The sequence below is a fragment of the Hemiscyllium ocellatum genome, chromosome 32 (genome assembly GCF_020745735.1).
Source record: "Hemiscyllium ocellatum isolate sHemOce1 chromosome 32, sHemOce1.pat.X.cur, whole genome shotgun sequence".
Taxonomy (NCBI): Eukaryota; Metazoa; Chordata; class Chondrichthyes; order Orectolobiformes; family Hemiscylliidae; genus Hemiscyllium; species Hemiscyllium ocellatum.
The window spans coordinates 17,296,217-17,313,197 of NC_083432.1; the positions used below are offsets into that span (position 1 = coordinate 17,296,217).

The 16,981-nt window shown below is 40.5% G+C and overlaps 1 protein-coding gene across 1 annotated transcript in view; it reads right to left on the reverse strand.

Moving 5' to 3' along the window:
* The window catches only part of LOC132830935 (uncharacterized), a 137,734-nt gene extending 134,869 nt beyond the window's left edge, over window positions 1–2,865 (reverse strand). The window contains exons 1-2 of the mRNA XM_060848898.1: window positions 2,804–2,865; window positions 2,591–2,709 (exon numbers count right to left, since the gene is read on the reverse strand). Coding sequence (XP_060704881.1) covers window positions 2,591–2,709; window positions 2,804–2,847 — 163 coding nt within the window. The 5' untranslated portion in view covers window positions 2,848–2,865. The remainder of the gene's footprint in view (window positions 1–2,590; window positions 2,710–2,803) is intronic.
* Between the last annotated feature and the right edge of the window lie 14,116 nt (window positions 2,866–16,981).

Below are 16,981 nucleotides of genomic sequence, written 5' to 3' on the forward strand. Positions count from 1 at the left end.
ACCCTCTCCAAGGCATCCACATCCTTCTGGTAATGTGGTAACCAGAAATGTACACGAATTCCAAATGTGGCCAAAACAAAGTCCAATGCAACTGTAACATGACCTGTCAATTCTTGTACTCAATACTCCATCTGATGAAGAAAAGCATGCCGTATGCCTTCTTGACCACTCTGTTTACCTGTGTTGCCACTTTCAGGGTACAATGGACCTGAACACCCAGATCTCTCTGTACATCAATTTTCCCAGGATTTCTCCATTTACTATATAGTTCACTCTAGAATTGGATCTTCCATAAGGCATACCTCATATTTGCCCGAATTGAATTCCAGCTGCCATTTCTTTACTCAACTCTCCAATCTGTTTATATTCTCTGACAGTCTCCTTCACCATCTGCCACTCTACTAATTTTAGTCTCAACTGCAAACCACCCATACCACCTATCATCAGACCACCTATACCTTCCTCCAGATGTCAGAGGCTAAGGGGTGACAAAATTATGAGGGCATGGATACGATAAATAGACAAAGTTTTTCCCTGGGTTGGGGGAGTCCAGAACTAGAGAGCATAGGTTTAGAGTGAGAGGGCAAAGATATAAAAGGGACCTAAGGGGCAACTTTTTCACACAGAGGGTGGTATGTGAATGGAATGAGCTGCCAGAGGAAGTGGTGGAGGCTGGTACAATTGCAACATTTAAAAGGCATTTGGATGGGTATATGAACAGGAAGGGTTTGGAGGGATATGGGCCGAGTGCTGGCAGGTGAGACTAGATTGGACTGGGATAACTGGTCAGCATGGACGGGTTGGACTGAAGGGTCTGTTTCTGTGCTGTATATCTCTATGACTATGACTCTATAACAGTGGTCTCATCACAGATCCCTGTGGAACACCACTGGTCACAGTCCTCCAGTTTGAGAAACTCCCTTCCACTACTACTACTCCTCTGTCCCCATTGCCCAGCGAGTTCTCTATCCATCCAGCTAGAACATCCTGGACTCTCATGCGGCTTCAGTTTCTCCATCAGCATGAATGGGGAACCTTATCAAGTGCCACAGATATGATACCTACTGCCCTTCCCTCATTAATCATCTTGCTCACTTCCTCAAAGAATTCTACTAAGTTGGTAAGGCAGAACTTCCCTGCACAAAACTATGCTGCCTATCACTGACAAGACCTTTTTCTTCAAAATGTGAATAGCTCCTATTCCTCAGTATCTTTTCAGCACCTTCCCTACCACTGATGTTCTGAGAAATCTGTTGGATTACTCATGATCACATTCGATACTCATTGTTAGGTGCTTAGTCACAGCATTGTACCCATATTTACAACATATAGGATGTGAACATAGGAGGTATAGTTAATAAGTATCCAGATGACACCAAAATTGGAGGTGTAGTGAACAGTAAAGAAGGTTACCTCAGGGTACAACTGGATCTTGATCAGATGGGCAAATGGGCTGAGGAGTGGCAGATGGAGTTTAATTTAGATAAATGTGAGGTGCTGCATTTTGGAAAGGCAAATCAGAGCAGAACTTACACACTAAATGGTAGGTTCCAGGAAGTGTTGCTGAACAAAGAGACCTTGGAGTGCAGGTTCATAGTTCCCTGAAAGTGGAGTCACAGGTAGATAGGATAGTGAAGAAGGTGTTCATTATGCTTTCCTTTACTGGTCAGAGCATTGAGTATGAGTTGGGAGGTCATATTGCAGCCATACAGGACATTGGTTCGGCCACTTTTGGAATACTGTGTGTAATTCTGGTCTCCTTCCTATCGGAAAGATGTTGTGAAACTTGGAATGGTTCAGAAAAGATTTACAAAGATGGTGCCAAGGTTGGAGGATTTGAGCTGCAGCGAGAGGCTGAATAGACTGGGCCTGTTTTCTCTGGAGCATCAGAGGTTGAAGCGTGACCGTCTTGAGGTTTATAAAGTCATGAAGGGCATGGATAGAGTAAATAGACAAGGTCATTTCCCTGGGGTGCGTGAGTCCAGAACTAGAGTGTGTAGGTTTAGGGTGACATGAGAAAAATTTAAAAGGAACCTAAGGGGCACCTTTTCATGCAGAGGGTGGTGCGTGTATGGAATGACCTGCCAGAGGAAGTGGTGGAGGCTGGTACAATTACAACATTTAAAAGACATCTGGGTGGGTATATGAATAGGAAGGGTTTAGTGAGATATGGCCCAAGTGCTTGCAAATGGGACTAGATTAGGTTAGGATATCTGGTTGGTATGGATGAGTTGGATTGAAGAATCTGTTTTCATGGTCTATGACTCTATGTTAATTTTGGATATTTGAAATAAGGTGCATATCTATAGAAGACTTTATTGTTGCGCCTACTTGTATAATAAAATATTGTTGTTTGTTCAAAACCATGGAATCTTGAGGCTTATTCTCTTAGTAAATCTTGTGGATCTCACACTTTGTCTACTATACCAGATTGTAACATAAAATTAGTGCTCAAGAATAGATCATAACATTACATACTTGCTGTAATATAACTAATGGTCACTAGATGGCACGATCGTTTTACAATTTAAATGGTATACTGTCAACATTTTATAGTTTCAGTTCACGTATGTATGCAGATGTGACCTACCACATGAGCTGTCTTTAGCAGCACACGGATCTGAACACTCTATCTTCACGGTATTGAAGAGAATTTCAACAGTTCGAGCAACATAGCAAAGGCAACACCTCACTGCATCAGGCACATCACTGTGAAAGTAATGAAGTAACACAAGGTAGTAATCAAATAATAATCAAAATAGTGTAAATAAAGTACCTTTGAATAGAATGGAAAAACACTCACAGCTGTACAATGTTTGGAACTGCCATAAAAGCTGGGTACATCATTTGAACAGAGAGCTTTGTTCCACGTAAATCTCTGGAAATGAAGTTGGTTAAGCAGAAATGACTGTTAAGAACATATTAATAGCATAAAAATATTTTTCTTTAGATTCCTGGCAAAAAAATCCATTTTATTCTAAAATGTCTTTATTGGTATTCTACAGTTAGCTCTACAAAAATGCTTAAGAGTTGGTCAGGTAACTGGATAAATGCTTGTCCCTAATCTATCTCAAAAATTCAGCATGGATTGTGAATTCAAACAGTTGTAGAGACCTCCAGTCAACTAATTCAATAATACAGCATGATAAATATCAACACCACATTGATATTTCATAATTAAACCATTCATGATACAAAGATTTGAAGGATGATTCCATCTAATGGTGAAACTGGACAAGTCAGATCTCAAAGAGAAACTTGGCTTGGCAGATCATAAATTTTATTTTTATGATTTGGCTACCATGTTGGTCAATCTATGGACATATTCATCTAAGGCTCCCAATGTTCTTAAAAAAAACGCAGGCTTAATACATAAAATAAAAATAGCACTACATGAAAACTTAGAATGACTATAAAATAAACAGCCAAATGAAAAACAAGCCTTTTCCCATCAACATCCTTTATAGACATTCATCCCTCCCGAAATATCACTCCTATCTTAATTCTTTAAATCCTCACTAAACTGATTGAATTGTAAGCATCTTTTTGTCAATTTTCTATACAGCCTCACCAAATTTGATTCACTCTATTACTGCCGCTCACCAAGACAGACAGATGTCAGCTACTTCAATGACTTTTCCAAATTGAACACTGAGAAAAGCCCTGTTAAAACAGTTTTATGACTTCTTTCCAGTTGTGAAAGACAAGCTAAACAGCCCTTCTGCTGGTATGAAACTCTTCTTGCAACTGAATCCTCCTCATTGTTTGTTGATTTGAATGTCAGAACAGTTCAAGTTTGTAAACATTTCATTAATTAACTTTCCAGGTGATTAGCATGTATCACATGCTTTCCTGGAAATGATGTTTGAACTCACTGTTAAAAATTGCTTCCTTTGCTTAAAAAAAGTCACCTTCACAATCTAAAAACTAAAATGCATTTTATCTCTAATTTAAAATGATACTTTACAAATCTGTATCATAGTGTCCATTCTCCATATGGTTTTGTAACTGATTGAAGATATTCGGCTTAGTTTATGAATGAATTTTAATTTTGAAAATATTTCACTTCCAATTTCTATATCTTTCAACCTAGAAATTACTGGCAAAATTAATAATCCTCAACAAAAGCAGAAATCAAACCAACAAAGAAAAGCTTTTCTCTACGATCATAAACTTCTCAATGATTCTAACCTTCATGATTTAAAAAGAAATTGAGTATTCATCATATTACTGGTTGCAAAACTTAACTCAGCAGAAAAGTTATCAGCTAATTTTGCACTGCAATCATGAATTCATCATATTTTTAAGTATAAAACAATCTATTGAGACATCTGCATGCCTTAAGTAGCTTACATCCAATTATTTTGTAAAAGCAAAAACATTGTATTCATAACATTTGTAAAAAAAAACCATGCAATCATTTTATTACTTTATTATTATTTAAACCATTGATGATTACAGAATTTGGAGAAATACAACTTGCTTGTGTATAGCCTCAATACAATTGAATTATTTAAAATATATATTCCATGTCAGGCATTCAGGTCAAGGTTGCCTAATCCAAACCCAATGGTAAAAAAAGTCTGAAGAAAGATTACAGAATCATAGAATCCTACAGTGTGGAAGCAGGCCCTTCAGCCCAACAAGTTCACACTGACTCTGGAGGGTAACCCACCTAGACCCATTCCCCTATCCTATATTTACCTCTGACTAATGCACCTAACTTACACAGTCCGTGAATACTATGGGCTATTTGGTATGGCTAATTCAACTAATCTGCACATCTTTGGATTGTGGGCAGAAAACGGAGCCCAGAGGAAACCCACGCAGACGCGGGGAGAATGTGCAAGCTCCAGAGACATTCGCCTGAGGTTAGAATTGAATCTGGGTCGCTGGCACTGTAAAGCAGCTGTGCTAACCACTGTGCCACCCCAATCCAAGGTACTCCAAGATGGAGTATTCCCTATCAAGGCTCATCCTGAGTGTCTCTGTGATGCAGGATCCAATGCTTTATTCCAGCTGTTGTGAAATGTAATTCAGCAGAACCATAAACCATAACATTTATTTCATTGTCTTTTGAGATTTCTTCCAATTTTCATACTCTTATGAGCCATGAGTCTACCACCCATATTTGCCGATGGGCCAGATTCTTATGATTTGAATTTAATAATGCAGCATTATCAAGGTACAAGCACAACTTTGCTATTTTTAATTTCTTCAATGCAAATAATCACCAATTTCACCTTATTCAAAGTGATGGACACTATTGAGCAGCACTGTTCAATATTACCCAGCTATTCAGCTTAAACTCAGTGTGGTTTACCAATTGCGATGGGATGTATTCCTGAAGATTTAATCAAGTACATAGAACATAGAACAGTATACAGCACAGTACAGGTCCTTCAGCCCTTGATGTTGTGCTCACCTTTTATCCTACTCAAAGATCAAACTAACCTACATACCCTCATTTCACTCTCATCCATACGCCTATCTAAGAGTCGCTTAAATGTCTGACTCTACTATCACTGCTGGCAGTGAATTCCACGTACCATCCACTGTCTGTGTAAAGAACCTACTGCTGGCATCTCCCTTAAATCTTCCTCCAATCACCTTTAAATTATGCCCCCTCATGATAACCATTTCCACCCTGGGGAAGTTGCACTGACTGGAGTTTGAAAATGCTATTGCACTCATAGAACATAGAACATAGAAAAATACAGCGCAGTACAGTCCCTTCGGCCTCAATGTTGTACCAATCCAAGCCCACCTAACCTACACTAGCCCACTTTCCTCCATATGTCTATCCAATGCCCGTTTAAATGCCCATAAAGAGGGAGAGTCCACCTACTGGCAGGGCATTCCATGAACTCACGACTCGCTGAGTAAAGAATCTACCCCTAACATCTGTCCTATACCTACCACCCCTTAATTTAAAGCTATGCCCCCTCGTAATAGCTGACTCCATACGTGGAAAAAGGTTCTCATGGTCAACCCTATCTAAATCCCTAATCATCTTGTACACCTCTGTCAAGTCACCCCTAAACCTTCTTTTCTCCAATGAGAACAGCCCCAAGTGCCTTAGCCTTTCCTCATACGATCTTCCTACCATACCAGACAACAACATCCTGGTAAACCTCCTCTGCACCCGTTCCAGTGCCTCCACATCCTTCCTATAGTATGGCGACCAAAACTGCACACAATGCTCCAGATGCGGCTGCACCAGAGTCTTATACAACTGCAACATGACCTCAGGACTCCGGAACTCAATTCCTCTACCAATAAAAGCCAGTACGCCATATGCCTTCTTCACAGCACTATTTACCTGGGTGGCAACTTTCAGAGATCTGTGTACATGGACATCAAGATCCCTCTGCTCATCCACACTACCAAGTATCCGACCATTAGCCCAGTACCCCATCTTCTTGTTACTCTTACCAAAGTGAATCACTTCACACTTAGCTACATTGAACTCCATTTGCCACCTTTCTGCCCAGCTCTGCAGCTTATCTATATCCCGTTGTAACCTGCCACATCCTTCCTCACTGTCAACAACTCCACCGACTTTCGTATCATCCGCAAACTTGCTCACCCAATCTTCTAGCCCCTCCTCCAGGTCATTTATAAAAATGACAAACAGCAATGGTCCCAAAACAGATCCTTGCGGAACACCGCTGGTAACTGCACTCCAAGATGAACCTTGACCATCAACTACTACCCGCTGTCTTCTTCCAGCCAGCCAATTCCTAATCCAAACCTCCAATTTACCCTCAATGCCATATCTCCGTATTTTTTGCAGTAGCCTACCATTGGGAGCCTTATCAAACGCCTTACTAAAATCCATATACACCACATCTACCGCTTTACCCTCGTCCACCTCCTTAGTCACCTTCTCAAAGAATTCAGTAAGGTGTGTGAGGCACGACCTGCCCTTCACAAAACCGTGCTGACTATCCTTGATCACATTATTCCTATCCAGATGTTCATAAATCCTATCCCTTACAATTCTCTCTAAGACTTTGCCCACAACAGAAGTGAGACTCACCGAGCTATAGTTACTAGGGTTATCCCTACTCCCCTTCTTGAACAAGGGAACCAGATTTGCTATCCTCCAGTCTTCTGGCACTATTCCTGTAGACAACAAGGACATAAAAATCAAGGCCATTGGCTCTGCAATCTCCTCTCTTGCTTCCCAGAGAATCCTAGGATAAATGCCATCAGGCCCAGGGGACTTATCTATTTTCACCCTTTCCAGAATTTCCAACACCTCTTCCCTCAAAGCCATCCATTCTAATTAATTGTGACTCAATATTCACATCGGCAATAATGTCCTGTTTCTGAGTGAATACTGAAGAAAAGTATTCATTCAGTGTCTCCCCAATTTCTTCAGCCTCCACACGCAACTTCTCACTACTATCCTTGTCTGGACCTATTCCTACCCTAGTCATTCTTTTATTCCTGACAAACCTATAGAAAGTAAAAAGTGAGGTCTGCAGATGCTGGAGATCAGAGCTGAAAATGTGTTGCTGGTTAAAGCACAGCAGGTTAGGCAGCATCCAAGGAACAGGAAATTCGACGTTTCGGGCCAGAGCCCTTCCTGATGAAGGGCTCTGGCCCGAAACGTCGAATTTCCTGTTCCTTGGATGCTGCCTAACCTGCTGTGCTTTAACCAACAACACATACCTATAGAAAGCCTTTGGTTTTCCCTAATCCTACCAACCAAGGACTTTTCATGCCCCTTCCTTGCTGCTCTTAGCTCTCTCTTTAGATCCTTCCTGGCTACCTTATAACTCTCAATCGCCCCCAATTGAACCTTCACGCCTCATCTTTACATAGGCCCCCCTCTTCCCTTTAACAAGGGATTCCAATTCATTATTAAATGGTGTCAGATCTTGTGGTGGGAGAGCATTTTGGTGATAGTGACCACAACTGCCTCACATTCTACATAGCTATGGAGAAGGAGAGGATTAGGCAAAATGGGAGGATATTTAATTGGGGAAGAGGAAACTATGATGCGATTAGACATGAGTTAGGAAGCATGGACTGGGAGCAATTGTTCCATGGTAAAGGCACTATAGACATGTGGAGACTGTTTAAGGAACAGTTGTTGCAAGTGATGAATAAATATGTCCCTCTGAGACAGGCAAGAAGTGGTAAGATAAAGGCACCTTGGATGATGAGAGCGGTGGAGCTTCTCGTCAAAAGGAAAAAGGTAGCTTACATAAGGTAGAGGAGGCTAGGGTCAAGCTCAGCTCTAGAGGATTGCTCTAGAGGATTACAGGCAGGCGAGGAAGGAGCTCAAAGATGGTCTGAGGAGAGCCAGGAGGGGGCACGAGAAAGGCTTGGCAGGATGGATTAGGGAGAACACAAAGATATTTTACACTCATGAGAGGAATAAGAGAATGGTCAAAGAAAGAGTAGGGCCGATCAGGGATAGCATAGGGAATTTGTGTGTGGAGTCGGAGGAGGCAGGGAAAGCCCTAAATGAGTTTTTTGCTTCTGTCTTTACGAAAGAAACAAACTTTGTAGTGAATGAAACCTTTGAAGAGCAGGTGTGCATGCTGGAATGGATAGAGATAGAGGAAGCTGATGTGCTGAAAATTTTGTCAAACATTAAGATTGACAAGTTGCCAGGCCCGGACCAGATTTGTCCTCGGCTGCTTTGGGAAACGAGAAATGAAATTGCTTCCCCCCTTGCGAAGATCTTTGCATCCTTGCTCTCCACTGGAGTCGTACCTGAGGACTGGAGAGAGACAAATATAATTCCTCTCTTCAAGAAAGGAAATAGGGAAATCCCCGACAATTACAGACCAGTAAGTCTCAAGTCAGTCGTCTACAAGGTGGTTAGAAAGGATTCTGAGGGATAGGATTTATGACCATCTGGAAGAGCATGGCTTGATTAAATGCAGTCAACATGGGTTTTGTGAGGGGCAGGTCATGCCTCAAAAACCTTATCGAGTTCTTTGAGGATGTGACTAGAAAAGTTGATGAGGGTCGAACTGTGGATGTGGTGTATATGGACTTCAGCAAGGCATTTGATAAGGTTCCCCATGGTAGGCTCATTCAGAAGGTCAGGAGGAATGGGATACAGGGGAACTTAGCTGTCTGGATACAGAACCGGCTGGCCAACAGAAGACAGCGAGTGGTAGTAGAAGGAAAATATTCTGCCTGGAAGTCTGTGGTGCGTGGTGCTCCACAGGGCTCTGTCCTTGAGCCTCTACTGTTTGTAATTTTTATTAATGACTTGGATGAGGGAATTGAAGGATGGTTCAGCAAGTTTGCAGACGACAAGGTTAGAGGTGTCGTTGACAGTATAGAGGTCTGTTGTAGGCTGCAGTGTGACATTGACAAGATGCAGAGATGGGCTGAGAGGTGGCAGATGGATTTCAACCTGGATAAATGTGAGGTGATGCATTTTGAAATGTCGAATTTGAAAGCTGTGTACAGGATTAAGGATAGGATTCTTGGCAGTGTGGAGGAACAGAGGGATCTTGTGTGCAGGTACATAGATCCCTTAAAATGGCCACCCAGGTGGACAGGGTTGTTATGAAAGCATATGGTGTTTTGGCTTTCATTAACAGGGGGATTGAGTTTAAGAGTTGTGAGATCTTGTTGCAGCTCTATAAAACTTTGGTTAGACCGCACTTAGAATACTGCGTTCAGTTCTGGTCGCCCTATTATAGGAAAGATGTGGATGCTTTGGAGAAGGTTCAGAGGAAGTTTACCAGGATGCTGCCTGGACTGGAGGGCTTATGTTATGAAGAGAGGTTGACTGAGCTCGGACTTTTTTCACTGGAGAAAAGGAGGAGGAGAGGGGACCTAACTGAGGTATACAAGATAATGAGAGGCATGGATAGAGTCGATAGCCAGAGACTATTTCCCAGGGCATAAATGACTAACATGAGGGGTCATAGTTTTAAGCTGGTTGGAGGAAAGTATAGAGGAGATGTCAGAGACGGATTCTTTACACAGAGAGTTGTGAGAGCATGGAATGCATTGCCAGCAGCAGTTGTGGAAGCAAGGTCATTGGGGACATTTAAGAGACTACTGGACATGCATATGGTCACAGAAATTTGAGGGTGCATACATGAGGATCGGTGGTCGACACAACATCGTGGGTTGAAGGGCCTATTCTGTGCTGTACTGTTCTATGTTCTATGATGGTGCCACTGTTTGTTTTATTGTCCCTACAAATTGTTTCTCCTGAGTCTTCAACATTGAAGACTGATGATCATTCACACAGGCCAGTGGTGGGCAATCTTAAACACTTCTGAGCTTTTAGGATTTACCGGATGTTTGTCCTGTCTCTGTGTTGTCTAGACAATCTGGGATACACTCAGCCAGCTGGCCAATAAAAGCTTGACTCCAGCAATGGTAAGAATGGTAGTGGTGAATCATGGACATGTAGTCATCTTGAGAAACGATTGTACTAGCGTCTCTCACGGGGTTAAATTTGCTGTTATGGAGCTACGTCACCTCTATTTTTCTTGCCAACAGAATGTAGGCATATGGAGATGTTTGGATTCACAGGTCCAAACTCTCCTTCATGGATTGGAAAGTTGAGATGCAACACCCCACACCATAATACATAATATCTGAGCTCCCAATGAAGCCATCAGAGTTATCACCAGATGTTTCATCATTGCATAGCTCACTGAATGTGTGTGCAGAATTGAGTACTCAGTTCTGCTTAACTGCATGGTCTCAACGCTTTCCTGAACAATCTCACATAATCTGGACTTCTCCACTATGCCATTATGTGCAGCAGCACACTTAAGCATGTATAGTGATGTTTTTGAATGCTCCATGCAGCAGGGTAAATTCTTTACACACTAACTTCTTAGATTGCCCCTCCACCTTAGAACTCAGTGAATTTCTCTTTGTAGAACTCTCTCCTTTAAAGAACATAGTGTTCATCACTCAGTTGGAACTTCCTCAAGGATAGGTGTTAAAATGCTATCTTTTCTGATACTTCCTGTCAGTTTTCTATCCTATAGCACTTTACATTTTATTAACTTGAAAGAAGAGGGTCATGGATGAGGTTTTGGTGTGAAAGGTAAACAAATACAGATGGATTCCTATTGGAAGGTGTTGCACTTTGAGGTGATTCTTAAAGAGGTGAAATTTCAGTGAGAAGCAGAAATGTGAAAGCTAGCAGGATAATTCATTACTTGTATTGCCCTTCCCATCACCCGTGCCCAGGGTCTTCATGACCAACTGTGAGAGGAGGACCATAATCAATGCTTTGCTCATTATCATCCTCTACTTCTGTCAAATACTATTAAAAGCTTTTCCTGAAAAAGACAAAGTACTGTGTTAATGGTCTCCCAGTGTGATCGTTACTAGATTTATGTCAAAATCAAATAGCAGTGCTGATTTTTTAAGAATAATAGAGGTGCGAGGAATGCAAGGCAGACATAGAAAACAAAGATATGCACTATATGGCATTAGGAGTAATAGAAATTTAGGTGGTGTGTTGCAAGGAATGGAAGAGAGAGTTGATACTAGAAAGAGAAAAAAGAGCGAGTAAGTAATGGAACTTCAGATTGTGATTTTAACTGGTGGTAATACAGGGCAAATCAGATTCCACAGTAAAACTTCCTTGATGAACCATAAGCTTTACTTTTCTTTCTAACATGGAAGTCAGTCATTGAACATAATCACAAAAGGTAGCCAACCTATTTTTCATTAAGTAACATAAAAGTTTAAAATACAAATGAAAAATATGAACTATATTACACAAGTCAAGGCAAGTTTGAAAGATCTCCTTACAAACTAACTAAGCAAACTTTTATATTACGGATTTCATCAGCTCATTCTTTCAGCAGCAATGTAGGATGTTTTAAACAAAAACAGAAATTGCTGGAGAAATTCAGTAAGTTTGACAGCATCAGTGGGAAGAAAACAGAGTTAGTCTTTCGAGTCTGCTGACTCTTCATCAGTACACAGCAATTTCTGTTTTTGTTTCTGATCTCCAGCATTGGCAAGTCTTTGTTTTATTGTATTATTGCAGAATGTCTTCCTCTCTGACATTTAGATTAGATTAGATTAGATTAGATTTCCTTACAGTATGGAAACAGGCCCTTTGGCCCAACAAGTCCATACCAACCCTCCGAAGTGTAACCCACCCAGACCCCTACCCAATACCTATCCCTGACTAATGCACCTTATACTATGGGCAATTCATGGCCAATTCACCTGACCTGGATATCTTTGGATTATGGGAGGAAACTGGAGCACCCAGAGGAAACCCAGACAGACACTGGGAGAATTTGCAAACTCCACACAGACAGTTGCCCAAGAAAGCTTCCATAGCTTTCTTCTTTTACGGCTTTCTTCTCAGTGACTTCTCAACAACTCAAGACTTCTCCCAGCCCTGAATGCTTGGAGATTGATAACATCTGGCATTATAGACCTTTTCTCTCTACATGAACATATTTTTGTTGCTTTTCTCTTTTTGTCTCTCTCTCTCACTCTCTGGACGTCATGTAAGTCAAGGTAATAAACACTATTTAACAATGATCATATGCCCTCATGTAAATACTTTGAACTCAATAGTCAAAAGGACTTTTTGACAATTAAAAATCTTCAGATCTTCACAGAAACTTTAAATTATTTCCCCCATCTCAGAACCTAAGTCCTCAAATAATATTAATATATTGTGAACTTTCTATGCACCCCTCCATAGGAAGCAATGAAAGGATGTCACTGAGAGACATTTTCAATTTCTATTACAATTTCCTCTTATCACTATTTTCATTTCAATTGCACAGGTTTTATTCTGATAATAACAAGACCACACAAGGAATTCCCATAACAAAAATATTCTATACGTTAATTCTGATCATGATAATTGTTTTTGTCCATAAACACACTTAATAAAGTATCTGCTATGATACCATCTCTTTTTGCAATATGAATACTTTTCAAATTGTATGACGGTAGCATTACACTCCACCAAAACAGTCTCAAATTTTTAGTAATGAAACACTGGTAAAAAAGTAAATGGTTATGGTCTCTGCGGAGTTGTAGAATAGACTTCAAAATATTGTACAGCCAATACATCTCATTGTCACTTTTTTCACTGTTGAATGTTTCTGCTGGCAAGAATTTAATTTTCATGAAAATTAATTGCCCGGTTTCTCTGTGACAGAACATCACCAAAACCAAAGTTGTTGCTAACAACAGCCAATTTAAACAGCGTGCTACAATTCAATGCTGCTAAAATCAGTGTGGTCGTAAATATGGTTTTCAAGCTGTCAAAGGCACTTTGTCATTCCTCTGTCCATTCAAATGTCTTTTCTTGAACAAACATGTCAAAGGAACATTACAGTGCTTCTGATAAAATCCAATCATTCCTAAGAACTGGAGAGTCTCTCAATTATACAAAGGTGCTGAAAAATCCAAGATAAACTTCATTTTTTTTCTTTCGGAGCTACTTGGCTTCTTCTGCAGTGTGCCCAAAAGGTTACATTTCCTTTGGCAATTTCACTTTTGGCATTTAATGACCAAATGGGCTCTTTGTGACTGATCAAACAATTTCATAAGATTCCAAGACATAGCAGAAATTAGGCTATTCGGCCCATTGAGTCTGTTCTGCCATTCAATCATGGCTGATAGGGTTTTCAACCCCATTTTCCTGCTTTCTCCCTGTAACCTTTGATCCCCTTGGCAATCAAGAACCTATCTATCTCTGTTTTAAATATATTCAAAGACCTGGCCATCTGTGGTAATGAATTCCACAGATTCACCATTCTCTGGCTTCTTCTTATCCGTTGTGAAGTTTTTTCCCTTTAGTCTAAGGCTGTGCCCTCATTAAAATATTGAAAAAGTTCCTCCCAGATTAAGCATCAAAATACACATCACAGTTCACAATCTTTCATTGACCTCGTTGTTTAATTGGTAAAGAATTGATGGTATACCTTTTATTCTGAATGGTAATGGCTTCCCTTAGATGAAGTTCATGTGTGGTTTCAAAAGCTGATATTTCTCTGGTTGTACTAGTCTGGGACTTGCAAATATCCTCTCAATAAATAACATTTTGTGACAATCCTCGCAATACTGTCCTTCTAATTGTCAATTGGATGCAAATCTGTCTTTGATACCACACTGACTTTGTGATAATCTGTGTACAATGGTGTGATACTGTCTGGTTTTGGTGCTATTACATTAGCTCCAGCCACAGTGATTTGGTTTGATAATGTTAAAGATCACACAACACCAGGCTATAGTCCAATAAGTTTATTTGAAAGTACTAGCTTTTGGAGCACTGCTCCTTCATCAGGTAGCTAGTGAGGTAGAATCATCACACACAGAATTTATAGCACAAGATCATAGTGTTGTGCAACTGATATGTTAAATAAACCTAGATTGCTTTAAGTCTTTCATCTTTTAGAATGGTTTGCAGGTTTCAATTCATTAATATGTAAATTCCAGCACTTCATTCAAGTTATCACCAAGATAACTTAAGGTTTTAGAAAATTTAGGTGACATCTCAGCTCAGACAGTACATTAAAGGTGTGTGGTTAGAGTCTGTCTGTATTCCGATCTTGAGTAAGAATTTATAACATGTCACACGGATTGACTGCCTGCAGATTGCAAATACAATTCTGCAAATGCAAATTTACCCCACAGACTTACAGGTGTGTGTGCACGCATGTGAGGGGGGAGAGAGAGAGAGAATGTGTATGAGTGAGGGTCTGCATAAGTGTGTGAATATGTAAAAGTGGGCTTGTGTGTATATGTGAGATAGTGCATAGTGTAGTGGGGTCACCTGTAGTGCGACATAAACCCCAGGTTCTGGTTGAGGCTATCCTCATGGGTATCAAACTTGGCTATCAGCCTCAGCTTGACCACTCTGCATATCTCGAAGTCTGCTTTGTACGACGGTCATCTGAATATCCAAGGCCTAATGTCCCTGACCGCTGAAGTGTTCCCTGAGTGTGAGGGAGCATCTGTGTCTGGTGATTATTGCACAGCATCCATTCATCTGTTGTCGTAGCGTCTGCTTGATCTAGTCAGCAAACCATGCATCTGGGCATCCTTGCCTGCAGCACATGAGATAGACAATGTTGGCCGAGTCACATGAGTACCTGCCACATCAATGGTGGGTGGTGTCTCCACGTGTAATGGTCGTATCCATGTCAATACTCCGACACATCTTGCAGTGGTTGCCATGACAGGGTTGTACAAGCACACATACAAGCACACTCTTACATATTCGCAAACTCACGCAAACACCCTCTCATACACACTGTCTCTCAGACACACACACACACACTCTCTCTCTCTGTCTCTCTCTTCCACCCCCCCCTCCCCCCCACGTCACATGCATGTATACACATCGAAGTCTATGGGATGAATTTGCATTTGCAGAATTGTATTTGCAGATATATTCTACTTTGCTCAAAAACACACAATCTGCAGGCACTCAATCTGTGTGACATATTATAAATTCCTACTTTGGAAATATAACCAGTCTGACTCAAGATCGGAATACAGACAGACTCTAACCTCACATCTTTAATGCATTGTCTGAGTTGAGATGTCACCTTTGTATATGAAACCTTTAGTTATCTCGGGTGATGTGACTTGAAAGAAGTTCCGGGATTAGCATATTAATGAATTGAAACCTGCAACACACCTTTAAAAGATGAAAGACTTAACAGCAATCTAGGTTTGTTCAATCTATCGGATCAGCTGCATGACACTATGATCTTGTGCTATAAATTCTGTGTCTTATGATCCTACCCCACTAGCCACCTGACAAAGGAGCAGCGCTCCGAAAGCTAGCACTTCCAAATAAAGGCAGCACGGTGGTTAGCACCGCAGTCTCACAGGGCCAAGGATCAAGGTTCAATTCCAGCCTTGGGCGACTATCTGTGTGGAGTCTGCACATTATCCCCATGTCTGCGTGGGTTTCCTCACACAATCCAAAGATGTACACGTTAGGTGAACTAGCTATGCTAACTTGCCCATAGTGTTCAGGGATGTGTAGGTTGGGGGTTAATGTAGAATAATGGGGATGGGTTTGGGTGGGATACTCTTTGGAGGGTTGGTGTGGACTTCTAGGGCTGAAGGATCTGTTTCAACGCTGTAGGAAGTTTATGATTCTAAACTTGCTGGACTATAACCTGCTGTTGTATGATTTTTAACTTTGTCCACCCCAGTCCAACACCAGCACCTCCTCATCATGGTTTATAATGTAATTTTCCATCTGAACCTCACTTGGGCTAACCTCTTTGGATTAAATTTATAAAGATTTGCTTTATGGTTGATATATCCCCCACATTAACATTATGGGTTGCCATAGACTTTTTCTCTGTCCTTTTACATAAATTGGTTTACGAGTATGTAATAGCTTTCATAAGTCATTTCTCCTCAATAGTTTGGCAATTTTCTGGGGATTGCATTATATTCAATTTAACTTTGGAAGCATGTGTGCAAAATCAAAGCTGATCACAAGAGGGTCAACTTTAGAATTTTCAATTTCTTGAATTATTCTTGAATCGTTCTGATATTTTTCTTTCACTCACTACTTCTTTAACATTTTCTGAACAAAATTCTCTCCTCACTATCCTCCTTGTCATTGTATCACTTTAACATATTAATATGACACTGGCTCATTTTATTTTTATGCTGTCTGGAGTACTTACTACATAATTCACATTGAGTTTCTTTTTAAATTTATACAGTTCACAGAATCTTGATTTTAACGATTCCTAAAACTCAGTTTACAATACCGAAGTAGCAGAAGATACAAAAAAGAATTTAAAAATAAATTAAACATCCTGGATAAATTTTCCCAATCCTTGAATGACATGGACAATGGCGAGTCAGTTGGTAAAATATAGCAAGATTGGAAAAATGAGATTGTCAACATCAAAACAAAAATGCCCAATTCTGTAAATTTTTGGCAAAATCAGAATCTCACTATTTCTGTGGGAGAAGACCTGTTGACACAAATACAAATCTTGACTCATAA